Genomic DNA, 24,770 nt, shown 5'->3' on the forward strand with positions numbered 1-24,770 from the left:
GGAGATGGTAGCAGGACCACTCCTTCCCCCGGTGGAGGGCCGGGGGAGAATCTTTTGTTCTCCACTCCCCGCTGCTCACCCACGGGTGGGCAGCACCCTAATGTGGTTAAAGAAAGAACTGATATCCCCATCTCTGAGCCCCCAGAAGGGAATGACAGTGTGCGCCGCCCACGGGCCCCGCCGCTCTCATCCCCTTCTGTCGCCAGACCCCTGCCAGAGCACGCCCCCGTGGAACGCTAGTCCTTCCCTGGCTCCCTCTGGCAGGACGCGGCTAATGACCGTGCCCCCACACCGGGCCGCTATGCCACCCACGTCCGGGCCGGTCATGCCGCTTCGCTGCACCCCCGGGGGGACGTCTGTCGTTCGCATGACCCCGCTGGCACAGTCCTTGGGAGCCTGGTTAGAGCTTCCCAACCTGTCCCGCTGGCTCGCGCGAACCATCAGGCTCGGCTATGCGATTCAGTTCGCGCGGTCTCCTCCCCGCTTCAGGGGAGTCCGCTTCACTATGGTCGGTGGCAATGCCCCTGTCATGAGAGCGGAGGTCGCCACCCTGCTGGCGAAGGGTGCGATCGAGACCGTCCCTCCAGCCGCAATGAGGTCCGGCTTCTACAGCCCCTACTTCATTGTCCCCAAGAAAACCGGTGGGTTACGGCCAATCCTGGATCTGCGCGTCTTGAACCGTTCCCTTCACAGGCTTCCGTTCAAGATGCTCAGGCCAAGCGCATTTTCGAATGTGTGCAGCCACAGGATTGGTTTGCAGCGATCGACCTGAAGGACGCCTACTTTCATGTCTCCATTCTTCCTCGACACAGACCGTTCCTACGGTTTGCTTTCGAGGGGCAGGCATACCAGTACGCGGTTCTCCCATTCGGGCTGGCCCTGTCTCCTCGCGTCTTCACGAAGGTCGTCGAGGCAGCCCTTGTGCCGCTACGGCAACACGGGGTTCGCATCCTGAATTATCTCGACGACTGGCTAATCCTAGCTCACTCTCGGGACCAGGTTTGCGAACACAGGGACCTAGTGCTCCGGCACCTAGCCCGTCTGGGCCTTCGGGTCAACTGGGAGAAGAGCAAACTTTGCCCCGTGCAGAGGATCTCTTTTCTCGGTATGGAAATCGACTCGGTCGCCATGTGCGCGCAGCTTACGAGCGAGCGCGCGCAGTCACTGCTGACTTGCCTGAGACAAATCCAGAGCAAGAGTGCGGTTCCACTGAAACTTTTTCAGAGGCTCCTGGGGCATATGGCATCTGCAGCCGCGGTAACGCCGCTCGGATTGCTTCATATGAGACCGCTTCAGCACTGGCTTCACGATCGAGTCCCGAGGTGGGCATGGCACCAGGGCAAGCTCCGAGTACCAGTTACTCCGACCTGCCGTCAGACCTTCTCCCCGTGGACGAACCTCAGCTTTCTACGGGCCGGAGTGCCCTTAGAACGAGTTTCCAGGCATGTTGTTGTGTCAACGGATGCCTCCTCCACGGGCTGGGGTGCCATGTGCAATGGACATGCTGCCGCGGGCTCCTGGACAGGACCCCACCGCCTATGGCATGTCAATTGCCTCGAGTTGCTGGCAGTACGTCTCGCTCTGCACCGCTTCCGGGCGCTGCTCAAGAACCAGCACGTACTAGTCCGATCAGACAATACCGCGACAGTAGCGTACATCAACCGACAAGGTGGTCTACGCTCCCGCCGTATGTCGCAACTCGCCCGCCACCTCCTCTTATGGAGTCAGAAGCATCTGAGGTCGCTTCGAGCCATTTATATTCCGGGAGACCTGAACTGTGCAGCCGACGAGCTCTCACGGCTTCAGCCTCTTCCTGGAGAATGGAGACTCCATCCCCAGGCGGTCCAGCTGATTTGGGATCAGTTCGGGGACGCACAGGTAGACCTGTTTGCCTCCCACGACTCGTCCCACTGCGCCCAGTTTTACTCCCTGACCGAGGGCACGCTCGGCACGGACGCTCTGGCACACAGCTGGCCCCGGGGCCTCCGCAAGTATGCGTTTCCCCCAGTGAGCCTTCTTGCACAGACCCTGTGCAAGATCAGGGAGGACGAGGAGCAGGTCATATTGGTTGCGCCGCACTGGCCCACCCGAACCTGGTTCTCCGAACTTGTACTCCTCGCGACAGCACCTCCCTGGCCAATTCCTCTGAGGAAGGACCTCCTTTCTCAGGGACGGGGCACCCTTTGGCACCCTCGTCCCGATCTCTGGAACCTCCACGTGTGGCTCCTGGACGGGACGAGGCAGGTTTGAGTACCCTACCACCAGCGGTGGTGGCTACCATCACTTCCGCTAGAGCGTCGTCCACTAAAGAAGAGACATGCCTACGCGTTGAAGTGGAACCTCTTCGTCTCTTGGTGCTCTTCTCACTCAGAAGACCCCAGATCATGCCCGATCAGTGTCGTGCTTTCCTTCCTGCAGGATGGGTTGGAGCGAAGGCTGTCTCCCTCCACCCTGAAAGTATATGTTGCCGCTATCGCCGCACATCACGACGCAGTTGATGGTAAGTCCGTGGGAAAGCACGACCTGGTCATCAGGTTCCTGAGAGGAGCGAGGAGACTACAGCCTCCTCGCCCTCCTCTCGTTCCCTCTTGGGACCTCTCAGTGGTACTAACTGCCCTGCAGAGTGCTCCCTTTGAGCCTCTGCAATCAGTGGAGCTTAAGTTCCTGTCAATTAAGACAGCGCTCCTGGTTGCTCTGGCCTCCATCAAGAGGGTAGGGGACCTGCACGCATTTTCTGTAGACGAAGCGTGCCTGGAATTCGGGCCGGCCTTTTCTCACGTGATCCTGAGACCCCGGCCTGGATATGTGCCCAAGGTTCCCACCACTCCCTTCCGGGACCAGGTGGTGAACCGGCAAGCGCTGCCCCTGGAGGAGGCAGACCCAGCCTTGGCATTGCTCTGTCCAGTACGCGCCCTCCGTGCTTACGTAGACAGAACGCAATGTTTCAGGACCTCAGACCAGCTCTTTGTCTGTTATGGTGGGAAGCTGAAGGGAAGGGCTCTCTCCAAGCAAAGGTTGTCTCACTGGATAGTGGACGCCATTGCTTTGGCTTACCAGCAGCAAGGTCGACCGTGCCCCCTTGGTGTGACGGCCCACTCCACCCGGAGTGTGGCCTCCTCTTGGGCTCTAGCGCATGGCGCCTCGCTAACAGACATCTGCAGAGCTGCAGGCTGGGCGACACCCAACACATTCGCCAGATTCTACAATCTCCGAGTGGAGCCAGTGTCCTCCCGAGTACTCGCTTCAACCAGCCGGTGCTAGGACCCGCTCAGGTGTCTTCGCTTGCTCGCCATTCCACTCCACGGACTGGATACGTGCGATATTCTCCTCAGGTGAGCCTGATAAGCCCTGAGTTCCTCCAGCGCTGTTGACGTCAACGCCAGAGTTATGCCTCCGGCAGCTTTCGCGTTGGCTAGGTGCCACCATGTGCATGGTTCCCCCGCTGGGCGACCCCCACGTGTGTATTTCCACTGTAAGCCTCCTTCGAGCATGTGTCTTTCCCTTGGCAAGCCAGTCTGCCACCCCTGGGGTTGAAATACTCCACCCTACGGGCTGGACACCCCAGTGTTCTCCGTATGCTCCCCCCTCCGGGTCATATGTGTTTTCTTAAGTCCCCCCCCTTCGGGCGGGCACTGATTGCATATTCCACTGTGATATGCTTCCCAGTGTACCTTGGTATTCCTGTGTTAGGTAGGAGTCCTTCGTCCGTGCTAGTCTCACGACAGGGAGCTCAGACTTACGCAGGGCACTGGAAGACAGCCGAGGTGGCGTGATTGGACTGGGAACCCCATTCGTCGTCATTTCGACGTTACTCGAAGTGACTACGAAAGGGAACGTCTCGGTTACGGATGTAACCCTCGTTCCCTGAGTAGGGAACGGAGACGTTACGTCTTCCTGCCACTTCCGCTGTACCGCTGGAACAGCCTGAGTTCAGCTTGGCTCCTTCAGCGAAGAAACATATCTGCATGTTGCCGGCTCACTTCCTTATATACCCACACTGTGGGGCGGAGTTACGCTATGCAAATTCAGCAGACCCATGGCATTTGCTTGCCATTGGCTCGTTTTATTACTGTTCGAAGAGGATAGGCTTCTAAGCGAACCCCATTCGTCGTCATTTCGACGTAACATCTCCGTTCCCTACTCAGGGAACGAGGGTTACATCCGTAACCGAGACGTTCTGCTGACAACTATGCGTTACTCCGATCGTTGCTCTGATTGGCTGTAGGTCTATCCAAATGAGTGCGGAGGTTTTTTTTTTTTTTCTGGTTCGGTTGAAACACGCCCAATAATCTCAGCCCAATGGAGCAGTATCAGACTCATATTCTGCCTAGAATCTGAGTATGACGACGTCAGGCTAGCTGTTTAGAGTCCAGAAGTGAAAAACGATTTCCACAAACACATATTAGACTTGTTTTCATTTAAACAATCACAGTTAAACACTTTTAGTCAACACAAGATGTTTTTTTTCTGTTTATTTCTCATAATTACATGAACTATCAGAAGACAATATAGTCAACTTAGTAAATAAGTATGACATGAATATATCCAATTCAAGTTAGACAGATTTTGCAACAAAAATATTGGTAACACTTTATATTACGACCCGCAAACAACTGTGTAAGTAAACCGAAATTACGGTGTACGTTTCTGTAATTATAGTCTACTTCCGTGTAGGTATAAGGGAATAAAAATTAAGTTTGGGTAATAAAGGGGTAACAAGCAGATATACAACCTGCAAAGAATTTCGTAAGTAAACCGAAATTACTATGTACGTTTCTGTAATTATAGTGTACCTCCGTGTAGGTAAGGGAACAATATGTTACCTTTTGGGTAATAAATGGGTACAATATAAAAGCAAATTATTTGTAATGTAATTATTCTAAAACGGGTACCTATTCTGTTAATATATTCCAGGCAAAAAGTGTACGTCTGTTGTAAAAGTTATCACCACATTTCTGGCAAAATATGTTCTTGTGCAATGTAGTTACAGGGTAATTTTGACATCTGTGGGTTGTAAATTAAAATTAAATTTAAATTACAGAGAAAGGTACTCTTATTACGAAAAAAAGAAAAGAAAAAAATAACCTTTTTAATTACACAGTATATTTGCCCTGACATTTAAGTGTCATTGCAATACAATGTGATAAGGCAAGTACTAAGTACTACATGGTACGTTCTAAATTAAAATCATAGCAGAAACTATTTTTTTGGCTTAACGTTAAGTAGTTTAGAAAGAAAAGCCAATAAATTAAATTTTTATCATACTGTGCTTAGATACAGCTATATATATATATATATATATATATATATATATATATATATATATATATATATATATATATATATATATATATATATACAGAGATGTATAAATTACCCTGTAACTACATTGCACAAGAACTATTTTGCCAGAAATGTGATAAAAACTTTTATATACAACAGACGTACAATTTTTGCCTGCAATATATTAACAGAATAGGTACCTGTTAGTTTTAAAATAATTACATTATAAATAATTTGCTTGTAGCCTATATCTGCTTGTTACCCCTTTATTACCCAAAACGTAATATTGTTCCCTTATACCTACACGGAGGTACACTATAATTACAGAAACGTACACCGTAATTTCGGTTTACTTACGCAGTTGTTTGCGGGTCGTAATATAAAGTGTTACCAAAATATTTATACTTTTGATCTCAATATTTTTTTCTTGCAGAATTTACTTGATATAAAATTGAGTGTTGATCACTTGCAACAGTTTTTCATGTGACTGTGAAAACTCTTCAAACCATTGACTTATGATATTTCTTCATATGACTGAGAAAAGTACTTGAATGTGTAAAACTTTTCTCACACTGAGTACAGTCGTACGGCTTCTCTCCAGTGTGAACTCGCTCGTGTGATTTCAGAGATCCAGACCGAGAGAAACTCTTGTCACAATATGAGCACTTGTAAGGTTTTTCTCCAGTATGAATTCTTTGGTGCTGTTTCAGATTCTCAGCTCTAGTAAAGCTCTTCCCACAGTCACAACACACATGATCTCTCACTTCATTGTGTGTTTTCTGGTGCAGTTTAAAACTGTACAGTCGTGAAAAACTCTTTCCACAGAGAGAACACACATGAGGCTTCTCATCCGAATGAACTTTCATGTGTTGTTTTAGATGTGATGATGAAATAAAATCTTTACCACACTGATCACAGCTAAATGGTTTTTCTCCAGAGTGAATACGCAGATGTTGTTTCAAACCTGCTGAATCTTTGAAACTTTTCTCACACTGAGTACAGTAGTACGGCTTCTCTCCAGTGTGAACTCGCTCGTGTGATTTCAGAGATCCAGATTGAGTGAAACTCTTGTCACAATATGAGCACTTGTAAGGTTTTTCTCCAGTATGAATTCTTTGATGCAGTTTCAGTTGCTCAGCTGTAGTAAAGCTCTTCCCACAGTCACAACACACATGATCTCTCACTTCATCATGTGTTTTCTGGTGCAGTTTTAAACAGTCCAGTCGTGAAAAACTCTTTCCACAGAGAGAACACACATGAGGCTTCTCGTCTGAATGAACTTTCAGGTGTTGTTTTAGATCTGATGAAGAAATAAACTCTTTACCACACTGATCACAGCTAAATGGCTTTTCTCCAGAGTGACGGAGCAGATGAATACTGAGACCTGATGGTTGAGTAAAACTCTTCTCACACTGAGTGCATGGATACGGTTTCTCTCCAGTGTGAATTCTCATGTGTCTGTTAAGGTTTCCTTTGTGTCTGAAACTCTTTCCACACTGTGAGCAGGAGTGAAGCTTTTGGGCTTTTGTTCCTTGAGTTTTGAAGTCACAGTGTTTCTTTACTTCGTTCAGTTCTTCTCTTTGCTCTGTTATTTCCATCTGATCTAAAATTAACATATCAAGTAGTTATAATCAGTTTAAGGAGGATCATTTCAGGGAAAATTCAAGTGAACACAAGCAGACAACAAGAGAATAGGTTTCTGTCTGTGTGAGTATAAAGTATCAGATCTTTAATGTTGAAGTTTTGTTATATCATTCTCATTCATTTGAATAATACAAATGTATTTGACGCATTGCTATATACAAGGTTATGATCATTTAGATTAATTTCTACATCATTGATCATCAATATACTACTTAGTTAACAATGAAGAATCAAGAATGGACACCAACCTATTTGTTCCTCAGTATCTTCATGTTTTATTCTGGATGGTTCTGGATCACTCATGTCTTCAATCTCCTCTTTAATAAACTCCATCTTTAACAGTCACACAGATTTCAGCTGCTACTCCTGGAGTTTGTCCTTCTCTTGTAGGATGATGGAATATTCCCAGTATTTATTGGTGAATTGTTGTGGGAGGGGCTTCACTGCAGGTGTGAACTGTGATCACTGTGTGATACTGACGCCCACAGGACCAGATCTGGAATCTGAAAGTTACTGAATTTTACTGAACTAATTTAATTACTTGATAGTTAAGTGAATATATTTGCTGTTATAAATAGTGTTTTGACAAACTTGTATATTATCATCATATAAAACAGATCTATAGGGTCATCCGTGTCAAAAGAACCACTTTTAAGAAACTTCCCGCTAATTTTTTAAAAATATTGTTAATATTTTTTCTGAAGAAAGCCAAACATAAATGTGATGGATTTATATTTACTGAGTTATCCAGTATTTTGTAGAGGGGTGTAAAAACTTTAGATAGATGGCAAATCATTATTTTGTTTACATAGAGATTGGCAGGTCCCAGTGTTCAAACTGTTGAATTTTAAAAACCAAATATGGATATAACTTTTCAAACAGTGGATACTTATTGTGTTTAAAAAATGTCTGAAGAATAACTAGAAATGTATCTTGTTTCCCTTTATCAAAACAATTGCATACAACATCCCACTCAGAGTGCCAAAAACACACTCAAATTAATATTTCCAGTATTTATTGGTGAATTATTGTGGGAGAAAAATGTGTAAAAGACAAGAAACAACTGAATTTACACTGAATTACTTTCATTGCATTTAAATTGTGAACATTTGTTTTAACAACTTTTAGAAATATAGGATATTTCAATGTGGTTTATATTAGTAGCATTTAAAACAAGGCTTGTTTAATACTTTCCCAAAGTCTGAGGCAAATAACGGAGTCATCATATTTAAATGAGCTGCTGAAAACCCTCTATTCGCACGGGGTAATTTCTAAATCACCAGATAATACTAATCCAGTGCGAATAGGGCTTTTGTCTCCAAAAGTTCCCTGTTTTCACATAATTCATTATGGTGATGCCGGAGATCTTCTGTAAAGTGGCACATTAAGCACATTTTATTGGTTTCAAGGCTGAGACAGAGTCTGTGAAAAACTCTCTGCCAACATATTATTACTATCTTATTAATAATTAGACCTGCACATTCAGAGGTGAAAACGGTGACGTGTTCTCGAATGAAATCTCAGAATGAAATGAATACAGTACAGAACATTCTGGTACAATCTGATAAGAAAATTAAGTAAAAAAGACAACATTTTCTTTAATTAAAAAAACATGTATTGACAGTACAAGCTTTTAATTAGATTTTAATTCACTTTGATATTAATTTTAGGCCTATCAGCTACAGAAAATGGCAAATTTCCTCAAAGGACAAAATATCTCTCAACTAAGTGGCGGTTCTGAATTATTTACTTTACTGACATTTACAATGCACATTAGCTTATCTTTTATTATTAATAGTAAAATTCGGTCCAATTCTCCCATTGCGTCTGTCGTTGCTATGCAACCATGAACTGCGCTCTCTAGAGCTTGCGCATTAGACTTGAGTCGAATCCGTATGTTTGTTGTTTGTCCGGAAGCTAGTTATTTTACTTTAGGAAGTTTTAAATATGAATATTTTTCTTACACAAACGCATTGCTTTGCTTCAGAAGGCCTTATTAACCCACCGAAGCCTGCATTTCAGCCCGAGCCAGACGGGCCCCGACTTATTTACGCCCCTAGGGCCGGGCTTCGGGCCAATTTCCACGCCATAGTTCACACGCGGGCCGGGCCTCGGGCCTGTTTTAGGCTTATCCTTCTTTTTATAGCCTATTTCAGACATGTATTAAAATTAAATATGAGAAATTGACGATGGAAAAACAAACATAGAAAGACGTTTTATAACCTATCACACTGACATATGACTGACACATGACAGTCTGCTCGCGCACACACGTATGTGTGGTTTCCCGGCGGCACGAACCAAGATTTGCGCGACCGGCACGCTCTGTTGTTAGTGTCCCCGCCAGCAGCAGAAGTGTAGCGAGCGTGACTTCAGCGCAGCTGGAATAGTTGAAGAAAAAAGTACAACTGGATTGAAACCTTCCACTGTGGATGTTGTGATTTTTCTTCACGATGCTCTGTAACTGTTCTTAGCCATGTTAGGGGCTGTCTTGTTGTTTTTCGCTTGAAAACGACTTTATTTTCATTAGTCTGTTGGAAACTATTGGAAATAAGAATGGCCATGTTCTGTAGTGAAGACTTGATTTTTAAGGGTAAAATAATCTGCATGTTTGTTTTTAATTTAATGTCATTAATTTGATTAGTTTAGATTGTACACTGAAAAAAGTTTTTCATTCATCCAATTAAAAAAATTTAGGGTAATGGTTCACATCTATATTTTATAACTTGAGCCAATGAAAAATAAATAACTTGCCCTAACCAATATTTTCTCTTTCTATGAAAACTATTTTTTAAAACCTGGCACAAAGTATATTTTTCTTGTTGAATTAAGTCAATTAATTTAAATTATATTTTTGATCTAAGCAAAAATATATAGTTCTCTTACGTAGAGTTCTCTCGTACTGCGTCGAAAGAACGCTACGGGAAAGATATTTCTTTGTCGAGATTGAAGCCTAAAATTAATCCTTAATTTTGTAATATTGTAAAACGCTTTTCTGAAGCATACAACCTAGGCGGAGCAATACAGCTCACCCATTGGCTGCTCTGCCAGAAAAGCACAGCCTATGCGAGGCCAGAGACGCTGACCAATGAGGACGCTTCGCGCCCTACTGCGTCACCTCCCGCCCAAACAGGCGTGGCCTAGGCCTATAAATACGAGCATAGCTGTCTAACACGCCGATTTTCTTAAATTCAACGAAGCTGCACGCATCGCTGGATTGATTCGAGCCGCCACAGCCGTTTGGAAACAAGCACCTCAGCAGGACGAGCCCTTACCTGAAGCCGCTGGTCATCGCCGCCTTCAGCCGCCGTTCCCTGCTGCGCTTCTCCGGCGTGGAATATCCTTTTCAGTTTTGTGTGTGTTTTGTGTGTGTGTTCGCCTACCGCGTCACACACTTTTTCCTCACAAAAGAGCAACGAGTGTCTTTTTAAAGATGTCTCGCTTTTCCTGCGGCTCCTGCCGAGCCGCGCTCATCGACGGGGACCACCACGAACTATGTGTTTCCTGCTTGGGCGAGGAACATGCAGCTATCGCTCTCGGTGATGGCGGCTGCCATCACTGCGACATGATGCCAATCGCGACTCTGCGGACTCGCCTTGCATCTTTCGCCGAAGCTGCTCAACCGCCCCCTGTAGCGCCGCGCCGTAAGAAGCGCCGTGCTCAGCGGGTCCCGGAACCTCCCTCCACGAGGAGCTCGCCGCCGCCGCCGCTAGCTCCTCTCAACGTTTCGCTTGAGTCGCTCACCGACGGACAACAGCCGCAGCCCGCCGCTTTGTCCGTTATGGAAGACGACCAGCAAGCTGTATCAGAGGGAGATGATGACTGCTGTTCGCTTCTCGCTTCGGAGAGCGAGGGTTGGGCGAGCTCCGTGGACCTCCCCTCCCCCGCTGTTCGGGAGCGCAGAGGAGGGAAGATCAGCATCGAGGCAGAACTGATGCGTCTGCTCACACAGGCCGTGTCGAGCCTCGGCCTCGATTGGTCGACGCCCGAGCAACCTGCACTCAACCGGCTGGATGGCCGCTTCCTCTCTGGAGACCGCGCTGCGCCCCCCTCCAGACACGCACCGTTTCTTCCTGAGCTTCATGAAGAGGTAGCGAAATCGTGGAAGGCGCCATTTTCAGCCAGAGTACGTACTTCTGCCTCGCCAGCATTCTCCGTAGTGGACGGTGCTCGAGACAGAGGCTACCACGCTCTCCCTCCGGTCGAGGAGGCTGTAGCGACTCACCTTTGCCCACCCTCTGCTGGACGGCGGGCTAAGGGAGTCCTACCATCCAAAGCTTGCCGCACATCGTCAGCTCTGAACGGTCGCGTGTATTCCGCCGCCGGACAAGCTGCATCGGCGCTGCACACCATGGCGGTGCTTCAAATCCACCAGGCCAACCTCCTCTGCAAGCTAGACGAGGAAGGCCCGGGCGCGATCAGTGTTCCGGACTTACGTAGCGCCACAGACCTAGCTCTTCGCGCTACAAAGTCCGCCGCACACGCCATCGGCAGGACTATGGCCACAGCTACTGTTTCCGAGAGACATTTATGGCTGACTCTCTCTGAAATGGCGAAGTCCGAGCGCTCTGCGTTCCTCGACGCCCCCATTTCACCGGCTGGCCTCTTCGGATCCTCCGTGAAGGACTTCGCGGACCGATTCGCCGAGGTACAGAAAACTTCGCAGGCCATGAGACATTTCCTGCCAAAGCGCTCCAGTTCCGCAACAGGCCGCCCTAAACAGCCGCCTGCCCGAACTCAGCAGCGCCCCGCGCCCGCCGCACCGGCCCAGCAGCAACAGGCCCGAGAGAGACCACGGTCTCGCTCCGCCGGACGCCGCCCGCCACCGCGTGGTCCTCGGCCCAAGATTTCACTCAAGCCCGAGGCCTCGGCGCCATCCTAGCCCTGCTAGGAAAAAGACGGTGTTCGGGTCCCGCTGCGGCCGGACTTCCACCAAAGATTCCCGCTTGTACAGCCCTAAGTTCCGCGTTTGTACCAGTGTACTCAGCAGCCAACAAACCGGCCGTAAAGCCCGTTTGCCTGCACACAAACGCCGTTTTCACGGCGACCCAGATAAATCTAAAAAAGAGTTTAATTTCTGGTGTTCCGGCCAAGGCCGATGGTGTAATGTGTGTAACTGCAATGCCCACCCAGTGCCCATTCATTCACACAAGCACAGCCCCGTTCAACACAGGGTTTGCACACATAAAATCGGCTCACACCGATTGTGCTTTACGTGTAGTGAGCGTGCCCACTGTCCAGTGCCCACAACCACTACACACTGCACGTTCCGCGGTTTCTGTAAAAACGAAACTAACGAACGGTCAGTCAGTACACAAACACAGTGTCCCCGGTGTTATAAATGTGCCCGCTACCAAGCGCCCACGTTTATTCACAAACATAACGAGCCCCGTAGGGCTCGCCCCGCGTGCTCTCTCTCAACTCAGAGAGTCGAGCGCGCGCGGGACGCATACTGTGTTAAACATGTCCCCCGCCTCAGACGCCACGGCGTCCATGTTACAGCACATGGTTGCTCTCGTGTCGCTGCCATTTCGCGACCAGAGCCCAGATTACATTCAACCCCTAGTCACACGTGCAGATGCATGGGAAGGACTACCCGGGGTCTCAGAATGGGTGCTAGAGACTATAAAAAGAGGCTATTCGCTACAGTTTCATCGACGCCCTCCCCGTTTCACGGGAAAAGTCGAAACCACGGTAAAAACAGAAGTAGCACATCTACTTCGAGCCGAAATAGCGAAGCTATTGAGCAAAGGGGCCATAGAGCCTTTATCTCAAGCTCAGAGCGAAGGGGGCCTGTACAGCAGATATTTCCTGGTACCGAAGAAAGACGGGGGTCTCAGACCCATTTTAGATCTAAGGCGTCTGAACAAAACGCTAACAAAGAGGAAGTTCAGAATGCTCACGACCAGAAGTATCCTCGCGCAAATTCGCTGAGGAGACTGGTTTATGGCAATAGATCTGAAAGACGCGTATTTTCACATACAAATTGCGTCACGTCACAGGCGATTTTTGAGATTCGCCTTCGAGGGCCGGGCATATCAGTACACAGTCCTGCCATTCGGCCTGTCTCTAGCACCTCGTACATTTACAGTGTGCATGGACGCGGCGCTGGCACCCCTGAGACTCCGGGGCGTTCGAATTCTGAACTATTTGGACGATTGGCTAATTCTGGCTCAATCGCCGTCAGAACTCGCTCACCACAAGACACTAATACTCGATCACCTCGAGTGCTTAGGTCTGAGAGTCAATTGGGAGAAAAGTTCACTGTTTCCCAGTCAAAGGATCTCCTTTTTAGGACTGGATCTGAACTCACTGTCTATGACAGCACAGCTGTCATCACAGCGCAGGCGAAATACCCTGCAAATGGCGAAATCCTTCCGCAGCGGCCACATAGTGCCACTCAGGAGATTTCAGAAAATGCTGGGCCTCATGGCCTCAGCCTCAACAGTGCTGCAGTTGGGCCTGCTGCGCATGCGCCCACTACAGTTCTGGTTGAGAGCGCGCGTACCGCGCCGAGCATGGTTACACGGTCGTTATCGCCTCAAGGTCACTCAGGAATGCATTTCAGCCCTGACACCATGGAGAGCGTCAGACTGGTACCGGTCAGGTGTAAGCCTGGGGACTTCCTCGAGCCTGAAGGTGGTGTCCACGGACGCGTCCACCTCAGGCTGGGGAGCACTGCTCGACGGCAGACCGCTCTTTGGCCAGTGGGCAGAGCGAGCCAAACTACCGCACATAAACTGCCTGGAAATGATGGCAGTGGACTTTGCGCTGAGGCGCTTCTGTCCCCGGATAAAAGGACACCACGTCCTGGTCCGCTCGGACAACATGTCGGTAGTAGCCTACATAAACCGCCAGGGTGGCGTGAGATCCCGGAACCTATTCAGGTTAGCGGAACGCATACTGGTGTGGGCCCAGCACAACCTGCGCTCGTTAAGAGCAATGCACGTGCCAGGCCACTTGAACGTAGGCCCGGACAGACTCTCACGGAACAACGTTCCTACGGGAGAGTGGTCCCTACACACACAGACAGTGCGTCTGCTGTGGAAAACGTTCGGCAGAGCGGAAATAGACCTGTTTGCAAACCAGGAAAACGCTCACTGCCCAGAATTCTTTTCGAAGAGCGCGAACGCGCTGGCCAGAGTCTGGCCCCGCCGCCCGCTCTATGCTTTTCCTCCTGTCTCACTCCTGCCTCAAGTGCTGGAGCGTATCAAGGAGAGCGGATGCTCAGTACTGCTAGTTGCTCCATTCTGGACGAATCAGACCTGGTTCCCAGCTTTGATGCGACTGAAAAGTACTGCCCCGTGGCCGATTCCAGTGAGGAGAGACCTCCTCTCACAGGCCAAGGGCTCGATTCTGCATCCTCACCCCGAGCTTTGGTCCCTACACGTATGGGCCATAAACGGGTACCCGCTAACCTCCCAAGAGGAGTGTTAGACACGATCGAACAAGCTAGGGCTCCGTCTACTAGACGGCTCTACGCTTCCAAATCGTCGGTGTTCTCTGGATGGTGTTCAGATCAAGGTCTGTCACCACTTCAGTGTGGAGAACCGGAGATTCTCTCCTTCTTGCAAGAGCTATTGGATAAGGGAAGAACCCCATCCACGCTCAAAGTCTATGTGGCTGCCATATCAGCGTTCGTTAATCCAACGCTTGGCCGTTCACTAGGCAGGAACGACCTGGTGGTCCGCTTCCTGAGAGGCGCCAGGAGGTTAAACCCTCCAAGGCCTCCTTCAGTCCCCGTTTGGGACCTTTCTACAGTGTTGAACGCTATGAAAGGGGCCCCTTTCGAGCCTTTCACTCAGTTGACATGAAACACCTGTCTCTCAAGACCGTGTTTCTTTTGGCTCTCGCTTCAGTGAAGCGTGTGGGAGACTTGCAAGCGCTCTCAGTGAGAGCTTCTTGTATGGAGTTCGGGCCAAACGACTCTGTAGTCGTATTGAAACCGAAGCATGGGTACGTGCCTAAGTCCCTCAACACACCGTTCAGGGCTCAGGTCATCTCCCTGTCGGCCCTGCCAGCCTCAGAGGACGGAAATAGCTCCCTTTGCCCGGTCAGGGCATTAAGAGCTTACGTGTCCCGCTCCGCTGTTTTTCGACAGACGGAGCAGCTCTTTGTTTCGTTCAGCGGGCGCTCCAAGGGACGAGCCGCAACGAAACAGAGTCTGTCTCGATGGGTAGTGGACGCCATTGCGCTAGCCTACGCATCTAGAGGCTTGGAATGCCCGTTGGGCATCAGAGCACATTCCACGAGAGGCATGGCCTCTTCATGGGCTTGGTATAGCGGAATCTCGTTACAAGATATCTGTATGGCGGCAGGCTGGGCCTCCCCGTCTACATTTATTAGGTTCTATAACCTAGAGGTTCCTGCGTTGCAGGCTAAACTGCTCTCGGTTGTATGCGGGGCAGGACTATGTATAAGTGTTCCTGCCCCGCGCTGCGGCCCAGGTCACTTCAATGTTAATATGTATAAGTGTTCCTGCCCCGCGCTGCGGCCCAGGTCACTTCAATGTTTAATATGTATAAGTGTTCCTGCCCCGCGCTGCGGCCCAGGTCACTTCAATGTTAATATGTATAAGTGTTCCTGCCCCGCGCTGCGGCCCAGGTCACTTCAATGTTTAATATGTATAAGTGTTCCTGCCCCGCGCTGCGGCCCAGGTCACTTCAATGTTTAAGCATCACTCACTGACAATGTGTCCCATGAGCATGCTATTACCCCTCATATATATCTATATTTACATATATATGCTATTATGCCTTAAGAGGCACTACTATAAGGGATGATGCTATTTTAGCCGCTCTCCCTATACTTTTTGGGGTAGGCGCTTGTATACCAGGGCGCGCGCGCCCTTAGGTGTCTGTGTCGATCCAAGAGCACGCACGGCGGTTTGCATAGGGTTCCCGTAGCGTTCTTTCGACGCAGTACGAGAGAACTCTACGTAAGAGAACGTACTCGGTTACTAACGTAACCTCGGTTCTCTCTAGGAGAGGGAACGAGTACTGCGTCTCATGGCCGTGCGTGTCCACGCTGCGTCGCTTCATTGACGAAAATCGGCGTGTTAGACAGCTATGCTCGTATTTATAGGCCTAGGCCACGCCTGTTTGGGCGGGAGGTGACGCAGAAGGGCGCGAAGCGTCCTCATTGGTCAGCGTCTCTGGCCTCGCATAGGCTGTGCTTTTCTGGCAGAGCAGCCAATGGGTGAGCTGTATTGCTCCGCCTAGGTTGTATGCTTCAGAAAAGCGTTTTACAATATTACAAAATTAAGGATTAATTTTAGGCTTCAATCTCGACAAAGAAATATCTTTCCCGTAGCGTTCTTTCGACGCAGTACTCGTTCCCTCTCCTAGAGAGAACCGAGGTTACGTTAGTAACCGAGTACGATTTAATCAAAACGAAACTTCTCATTTAAGAAATATGTATTAGAAATTATTTGTTTTCTCTAATCAAATATATATATCGATTTAATTAAACAATTATTTCTCATTTTTAAAAATACAAGTTAATAGAAATTATTTATTTTAAACAAAGAAAAAGATATGGATTTAATAAAACATGTTTCCCATTAAGGAACATTGTACTTAATATTTAATCTTATCCAAAATCTAATAAAAAAGACATACATTTTCATTGCATTGATATTTATTATCTTATACACAACTTCCACACATCCACAATTTCAGTGCTCAAGTGTCAGATTTTTAACTTCTGAGCTAGCAAACATTGACCTGAAAAGCGGCGACATGCCTTTTGGGTCCAGCTCCATGATGACTTTCTGGATATATTCAAATGTCAGTTTCAATGTCTTGGGATATTCCAGATTGAACGCATAAAGGCGGCCCAGGAGAATTGCAACAGCATTTGCGACAGACGGCAAGTTGCTCAGAACCTCTTGACCCTCAAGAATGATACCAATGTTTGTGGGTACAGCGTGTGCATCTCTGATGATGAAGACTGCCATCGTTTCTTGCTGAAGAATTTGTCCAGCCTCTTCTTTCTCTGACACCTGGAAAATAATTTAAGAAGTAGAAAAAAGAAATGAATAAGGAATCGATACAGCTTGGGTTTCCCCCTATTAATATTCCAACGGCCCGCAGACTTATACCGTATATTCTTATATTCAGGCCAGCTAATACCGTATTGGCCTGAATATAAGACCACATGCAAATAATGAACTTTTATGAACTGTAGTGTCCCGTTCCTCTGTGTTAACATTTGATGTGAATATACGTCGTGTTGTACAGTATGTTGAGACGGAGACACCAGAACTGCAACTGATAGAATGCACGATACTACGATATTTCTTCAAAAGCAGATCGTGAAGACATTTTAATTGTCCACGATCAAATCTTGATATCGCACACCCTTACTGTAAACTATTAAGGGTTACCCCTTGCTTGCACATTACTATAATATTAAAGGTTAACAACAGAGTCCAAACCATTAGCCTAACTTTAGTTGCTATTTATTTTTTAGATATAATACCCGCAACAGTCAAATAACAAATTGTATGCGCAAACAAACTGCACATAATTTTATAATTAGCATTAACTTCTAACTAATTATAAAATTATGTTTTTACTCCAATTCAATGTTGAAATATAAATATAACAGTCGCATAACTTGTGTACTGTATTGTGAAAAGCGCTATACAAATACATTTGAGTTGAATTGAATAACTTACCAGCACATGGGACTCTAATTTTAGTGGAAAGGAATTTTATCTCTATTTGAAATTAGCCTTCAGACTGTTTTCAGACATATATCTGAACATAGTCTGATGTCTAATTTGGAAGTGGACAGCCTTATATAGCAAGTATTTTCACATCTCTAAAGTAATCTTGCCTTACCAGGAAATCTTTGAGGTCCTCCACTGCTTCTCCCATGTAAAGGATGAGACATTTAAGTGCAATCTCCCTCTTTGTAGCGGTGTCAGTATCCTGCATCAAGATAGTAAAAATTAAAATCCATGAATTTGAGTGCGTCAAGGTTTGTTACGTGTGAGATTGAGAGCTAGTTTATGTAGGAATATGAATGGTCATACATGCGCATGAGGGCATAAGGGTAGGGCCGGACATTATGGTCAACAATTTTTATCACAATATACGTTATCCAAAAATTGGACTCTGCAATAATACCTCTAGAGGGTTTCTCCCACCGTAACAGCAGCTATAATAAGGTTGAGGCCGATGAGATGTTTCCACCTGAGAACTCCGATACCCTGCATAAGAGAGAGAAGTAAGGGAATGAGAGAGAGCGAGACAGAAAGTCTTGGCAATAGTCAAAAGTAGAAAGCGCTATTTTATCATCTCAATTTATCATCTCAACAAATTTCAATCGTCACACATTTTAATACATTTTAACGGTTTTGTAATGCATCATAACATTGACATTACATTATAAGAGCTGTGTGCATTATCTTTATCATTTTGAGATGCTCAGATCAAAGCGGACCTTTCACATCCATTCAGCTCGTAGCCTCTACCCTCCAGTCTCATGGCTAGTGCTGAATATTTTAGGTAATAGTCCGCCATTAGACGTCTCCCTGCGCCATACTGCAGGCATGGGCCGTATATTTTCATCTCAGCCTAACGTAACGTTAGTTTTTTGACACTTAAGTACAAGCCGTCTACATTAACAGACAATGTTAAAACATTAAGCATTTATATTCATTGTCAACTGACGGTCCTCTGGCTAGTATTTTGTTTTTTTTTGAAAACCAACCGACATCGCCAATTGGCGCCAATTAATGCAGCAATACTTATTAGCCATAATTAAAATGACCATTGTCACAACTGCATTAGCTAATGTTACCATTAAGCCAGTCCCTTTACATGTAACGTTAACTTAGCTCCTTCACTAAAAGTTAGTTGTTGATCAGGTTGTAACTTACAGTTTTAACGTTATTCTTATTACACTGACTCGATATAACTTACGTCCAATGCGTACGTAACCGTGAATTACCCTTGTAAAATCTAAATAAGCCACGGATATTTTTTAACTTATGTTCCCTTTTGCAATCGGACAGGAATTGATTAACGTCGACATAACGCTAACGTTACCTAGGTTAAACTAGCTAACGTTAACGTTAACACCAAGTTAACATTTCCAAACTGACGTAACGTTATATCAAAGAAAGTCAGTAGAGCGCCATGTCTGGCATAAAATCAACAGGCTAACGTTACTAAATACAGCAGCACATTTAAATGTTTGTTTGTTTCACTTACCACAGTTTTTCCGCGTTGCAGCTTGATTCTCTCTGGAACAGGAAAGTAGTGATACACGGAGGCCGGGTAACAGACGAAGACGACAAAGAGCGGTCTCGTGGTGACTCGAGAGTCGAGATTGTGTCTAATGCCCATGCGCGCTGGTCTGTGTGTAACCTTGAAATTGTACATTCGTCGAAACAAATTTTTCTTAGTTGAGCTCTTAATTAAAAATATTTATATTTATCAATGTTTTAAACTAAAAAAAATATGACTTGAAAAATAAAACAAATAATGGTAAACTGAATTGAAAGAGAATTTATTAATTGGATGAGTTGCTGCTTGAAAACCTTTTTTCAGTGATAGGCTATAGCTCATTTTGTTTGAGAGCGCTGTTGCAACTGTGAGCAGTTTGCCTCAGCTTTTAAAAAAGGATAATAAAAGTTTCTAACTGTCTGTGTGATATCCTTAAGGTGTTTTATATCTATGGATTTTGTTGTAGCCAAGTAAAGTGTTGATTTGAGAGGCTAAATGGATCAAACATGTTTACCTCGCTGTCGGCTGCTTGGTCGTCATTAAAAAAAAAAACCCCGAACATTTGTCTAAATTAACTTAATAAAGAGATGAAAAGAAACATGACCAACAAAACGGACCTATTATAATGGCTGCAAATAGCTATTTGGCCCTAGGGCAGGCTACCGCTGTGTAATGAAGAAAAGAAAAAAAAACGGGGTCGGGCTGATAATTCTGATGAGCTGTCGGACACGGGCCGGGCTAGGGCCTAGATTTTAGGCCCGTGCAGGGCTCTAGCGCTCTCCACAACGACAAAGAAGTTTTAGTAACTAATGACTCAGACGGAGAGGAGGGTGCGTATACTTCACCACTTTTGTTATAGGCTGGTCGCCCATACACTCTGCAACATCCCACACTCGTGTATACAATAATAACAATGCAACAGCGAATCCCCTCATTAGTTTTCGTTCCCGGCGTGTTTTTCCTGCTTCCGTTTATCACCAGAACCGGCCTTGTGTTACACCGGAAGTGCTCCCCGCCACAACAACTTCCCAGCCTGTAGTTCCGGCTTTCGTCACCCTGTGACTTGTACATAAAACTAATCAATGTTAAATAGTTCAACATGAATCTTTATATGATTCACTACAGAGCTTTAATGTCTTAAACTCTCTCCACATTAGTGCGGCTTCTCTCCAGTATGAACTCGCTCGTGTGATTACAGTTCTGACAAACATTAGGGTGTATTCACGCCTTGTTTGGTTCGAAGTAATCGTTGAAAATCCCCCTTGGTGCGGATCTTTTGGGCAGGTGTGAATACAGCAATCGCACTCGGGTGCAGACCAAACAACCGAACCGAGACCCAGATGAAGAGGTGTTCTCGGTACGGTTCCAAACTAACTCTGGTACGGTTCGTTTACGGCGTGAACATGAACCGACCCAATTGCAGAAAGCACTGCGCTGATACTGTTGCGCGTCTTTCTGCGCGTCGTGTGTGCATCAGGACATTCACAGACAGAGCGTTCTCTTTTGTCTTATCTAGGGGTGGCTCGATACCACTTTTTCATGTCCGATACCGATACCACACACTTGATTATCTGTAGATACTGATCTATACCGATACAATACCATATATTCCACACAGCTGACATGATAACTTAATAATTAAGTCCCTCCAGAAAAACGCAGAGTTTTTTTGTGATTGTTGCGGGCAAAAATCCTTGATTATGCGGCACGTTTTCTTGAAAAAAATGCGATGGAATATGCGGGATATTTATGCAATTTTATGCGATGAAATTGCGGGAACTTGCAAAAATTGCGGTTTGATGAAAAAGAGAGAATTTTTTTTTCCCCCAACACCCTATTCACTAGGCTACTACTTTAATGTAAAGAGTCATTTCTTATTACTTCCCAGGGAACTACACTGTGACCAAAATGGTCGCATATGCGACCTTTTGAAATGACATTGCGACCCTAATTTTTAATGGGTCGCAAATGTATCACTGATTATTTTTGTACGTACCTTATGTTTTAGGCAATATGCTATGATTTACTATGAGCATTTATTAAAACAGAAATGTGTATTTTAAGAACACGTTTTATAACGTGCTCTGAGCATTCAACACAAAGTTGGCTTCAGCCCCGCGACTTATAAATCGGGTTGATGTGCGCGTTTATGTCACACGTTTCCCGCTGTTCGCGCATAACTATTCTCTATTGGTTCTTTATTTGTTTTAAACAGCAGACGTAATACTGGAGACGAATTGGGCGGTACCGCCCAAAATGGTATACTTTTACAAATGTGCAATTATCTTCAAAACTATTAATGATAGAGAGGTGCGGTCTTTTTTGCCGTCTTCCTCAGATTCCGCTGAAAACAGTGGTATCCCGTTTGTATTATACACACGCTTCGCTGTTGCGCAATACCACTGCATAAAAAGGCCAATGAAATCGATGTTGTTAGGCAAATTCCACCAATGGAAAAATTGCCGCTGGGAGGATTTTTTTTTTTACCCAATCAGAGGAAGGTTACCATGACGTATTCTAGCCAATCAGAGGACTCTGTAGCCTTCAACATGTACAAACAAACAGCGTCATGTGGACGGAGAATGAGACAGATAGCGAACGGAGCGGAGTATTACAGAGCGCACAGAGATCTATATAAGAGAGAGACAGAATAACTTAAATAGCATTATTATTGTATTGTTTTAGCACTGTTATGATGGCTAGCAGTAAGATTTACGGTAGAACAAGCTCTGGAACAGTTAGTGGAAAGTAAATCTGCCAGGTTGTGAGTGTGTCATGTTCTTCAGAGCAAGCAGGTCTCATTTAGTTCGAAGCAGACAGCTTTTTCACGCCTGGGACTGTTTGTAAAAAAAGTTCCTTATTTCATTGTTCTTAACACATTTGATTAAACAATTACAAATGGCTGTCAAGCAAAGGGTTTGACAAATATTTGTTTGGTTCAAAAACTGTTCACTATTGTTGTGTGAGGTGTGATTTTCAGTAATAAATGACAAAAATCTAATTTTCGGTTTTGAAATTCTCTCGATTATTGTACATTTTTCACACATACTTCCTTTATAAACACATTACATGCATGCTTATGTTAGCTTAGGGTCTTCTGAATCCTTTCTAAAATCTTTTTAGTCCGATTATAAGTGTCCATGTAAATTGAAGCTTCAGAATGACAGTATGAAGCACGCGAAATGTATAGACAGGTACATATCCCGTAACGCAGCAGCACTCCCCACTGCATTTCGGCGTCAAGCAAACAGAGCAAGTGAGGAATCTGAATTGATAACTAAGTTCAATGTAGCTTATAATATAGCCTTATTTGTTGCTTATTATATTTCACTTAATTGTGAAGTGGACATGCATTGTTTTTTTTTTTTTGTATCTTTAATACCGAATAGTCAATAGCTGCTGAAAATCTATTATTATATTATTTTATGGATTATATTTATTTTATTTTATTTTAAGAGTTCAGGAGTGTGGCAACCATAGCATGTTGAAATCCAAAAGAAATTAATTTTGCACATTATTGTGTACTGTATTTTCTATTGCAGTAAATCTATCCCAACCAATGTTAAAGAAAACAAGGCGGCATGTGGTTTAAAAGATGGAAAGTAAAATAAAAAGCACATCTGTATGCAATACAGTTCCATTATTGTTCATTATTACCCAGAGCGGCTTACTATAAATAATTTGTGCGACCAAATCATGTTTTGCGCCAGTAACTGAAAAAGTTAGTAGCGCAAGTGCCACCAGTGGAAAAGGTTAGTGTAGTTCCCTGCTTCCTATGATAAGCGAGCATACTACCTCACATAAAGTGCTGGGAATATTTAAGTTCTCATCTTGTTTTATTTCAGACCTTGTTGTTAAGCATTTGCATGAATAGGAGCGTGATCATATTAACGATAGTTTAAGGATGATAGGGGCAAAACGGGTGCTGTGTTAATTTGCGTTAAACTGGACTTAAATTAAACTTAATCGCATGCGTTAACGTTGACAGCACTTGTTAGCAGTAACAATAATCTCATTATTTGGATGTATGAACATAGCTCCTCTCTATGAATGAAAACTTTATACCTAATCCGTCTTCTGCGCAGTGCCACTGTCAGCATGCCAGTATAGGCGCACATGAGAGCATGTTCTCTCCGCCGGGACCGTCTTGCAGCACATCGTCGTCTTCTCAAAATCCTAATTACAACATCGTATAGATGACATTGTATCATATGATGCTCATTAGTGGCTGCCAACTCTCACGCAATTGCCACTTTTCACACACTCTCACGCCACACATCCATTTTAAAATGGATCATAGAGGAAACTGACACCGACAGACAAGACAGAGCAGGTTACTATTGATATAAAACAAATGATCAGCTCTCAGATTATGTCAATTTTATTACGAAATTCAAACAATAAATGCCGTTTTGGCGCTTGTAAATGTGACGTGACTGATCTCTGTAGCAGTGTCTCAGTTCAATCGGCACGTGACCGATCATCTTTTACTCTTCTTTACTGGTAAATAAACCCGAATGAACAATAGGCATGTTGAAAGATATAGTACAACTTACCGAAATGCATAGGCTATACCACGGATTAATCAGTGTTTTTCAGCCGCGGTAAGAGGTCAATAAAACAGGTAGGAAAGCCATTGAATGACCGTAGGCTAGACAAATGAGCTATAGAGAGGAGTGTTTTGTTAAATATGTCCACTATATTACGCTATATTATATTTTTTACTTGTATCATTAAAATATTATAGACTTGTTATTATGATAAAAAACGCATTAAATTAAATTTAAGTTGTTATTTTTAACCTATAATACCAGCTGACAGGGCTCTCTGTTTGTTTACAGCATAAGATAGTTTTTTTTTTTCTTGAGAGAAATTAACATCTACTGTACCTAATAATTATCCAAATTAATCGATATTGAATCAAGATGTCAAGCAATAATAAATACAGTAGCCTACCGCTACCATGTAGCTAAACATTGTAACATGTTGTCACTAAACCTAATAGAAATTCTGTTAAGTTACCAAATGTTTTGACAATCACAACTTATTGCACTTCCTGCTTTTCCCATGAATGAATGGACGACCTTAGCACACGTGTGGTTTTGTTTACACATTTTGGTTCCGTGCAAAAAGAGCTGTGTGAAAGCGAACCGTAGCCTACCAAAAATAAATAAAAAAATCAACATTGTATAAAGTCTATGGTCCGGACAAAAGCAATTTTATCGGACTTTCCTGGTGTGAATACATCCTTATTCACGATATGAGTGTTTGTACTCTGGAGCTGGTTAATGTTAATCTGAGAACATCTCTCACCTGCAGACTGGAAATAAACGGCATCAAGAGAAAATATTCCACATTTGTCCTTCATTCACGATCGTTAACAGCGTCACTTTCAGGCTCAACTGGTGAACGTTTCAGCTCGTCGTCGTCTCTCTCTCTCTCTCTCTCTCTCTCTCTCTCTCTCTCTCTCTCTCACTTCCGGTGTGATTGTTGGGGGTGAGCGTGTGGATTGCGTGAGTGCGGCTGGATTCTGTGAGTGGATCTTTTCTTTCTTTCTTTCTGGCTTTTTTCTTTGTTCGTTGTTTTTGTGTGTTTTTGGTTTAT

At 45.1% G+C, this 24,770-nt stretch overlaps 1 protein-coding gene and 1 long non-coding RNA gene across 2 annotated transcripts; both read right to left on the bottom strand.

Moving 5' to 3' along the window:
* Positions 1 to 7,176: 7,176 nt before the first annotated feature.
* On the bottom strand, positions 7,177 to 24,590 carry LOC306997135. The gene is made up of 3 exons (XR_013797277.1): positions 24,480 to 24,590; positions 23,232 to 23,342; positions 7,177 to 7,430 (listed from the first exon to the last, which is right to left on the bottom strand). It is a non-coding gene; the product is annotated as an uncharacterized lncRNA (long non-coding RNA).
* On the bottom strand, positions 16,575 to 19,256 carry LOC306997399 (uncharacterized protein). The gene is made up of 4 exons (XM_079610701.1): positions 19,152 to 19,256; positions 18,063 to 18,145; positions 17,775 to 17,864; positions 16,575 to 16,930 (listed from the first exon to the last, which is right to left on the bottom strand). The coding sequence occupies exons 3-4, from the start codon at positions 17,808 to 17,810 to the stop codon at positions 16,604 to 16,606; spliced, it is 363 nt and encodes a 120-aa protein (XP_079466827.1). The 5' UTR covers positions 17,811 to 17,864; positions 18,063 to 18,145; positions 19,152 to 19,256; the 3' UTR covers positions 16,575 to 16,603.
* Positions 24,591 to 24,770: the final 180 nt, after the last annotated feature.

This window comes from Phoxinus phoxinus (assembly GCF_949152265.1).
Source record: "Phoxinus phoxinus genome assembly, chromosome: 4".
NCBI classification, from domain to species: Eukaryota; Metazoa; Chordata; class Actinopteri; order Cypriniformes; family Leuciscidae; genus Phoxinus; species Phoxinus phoxinus.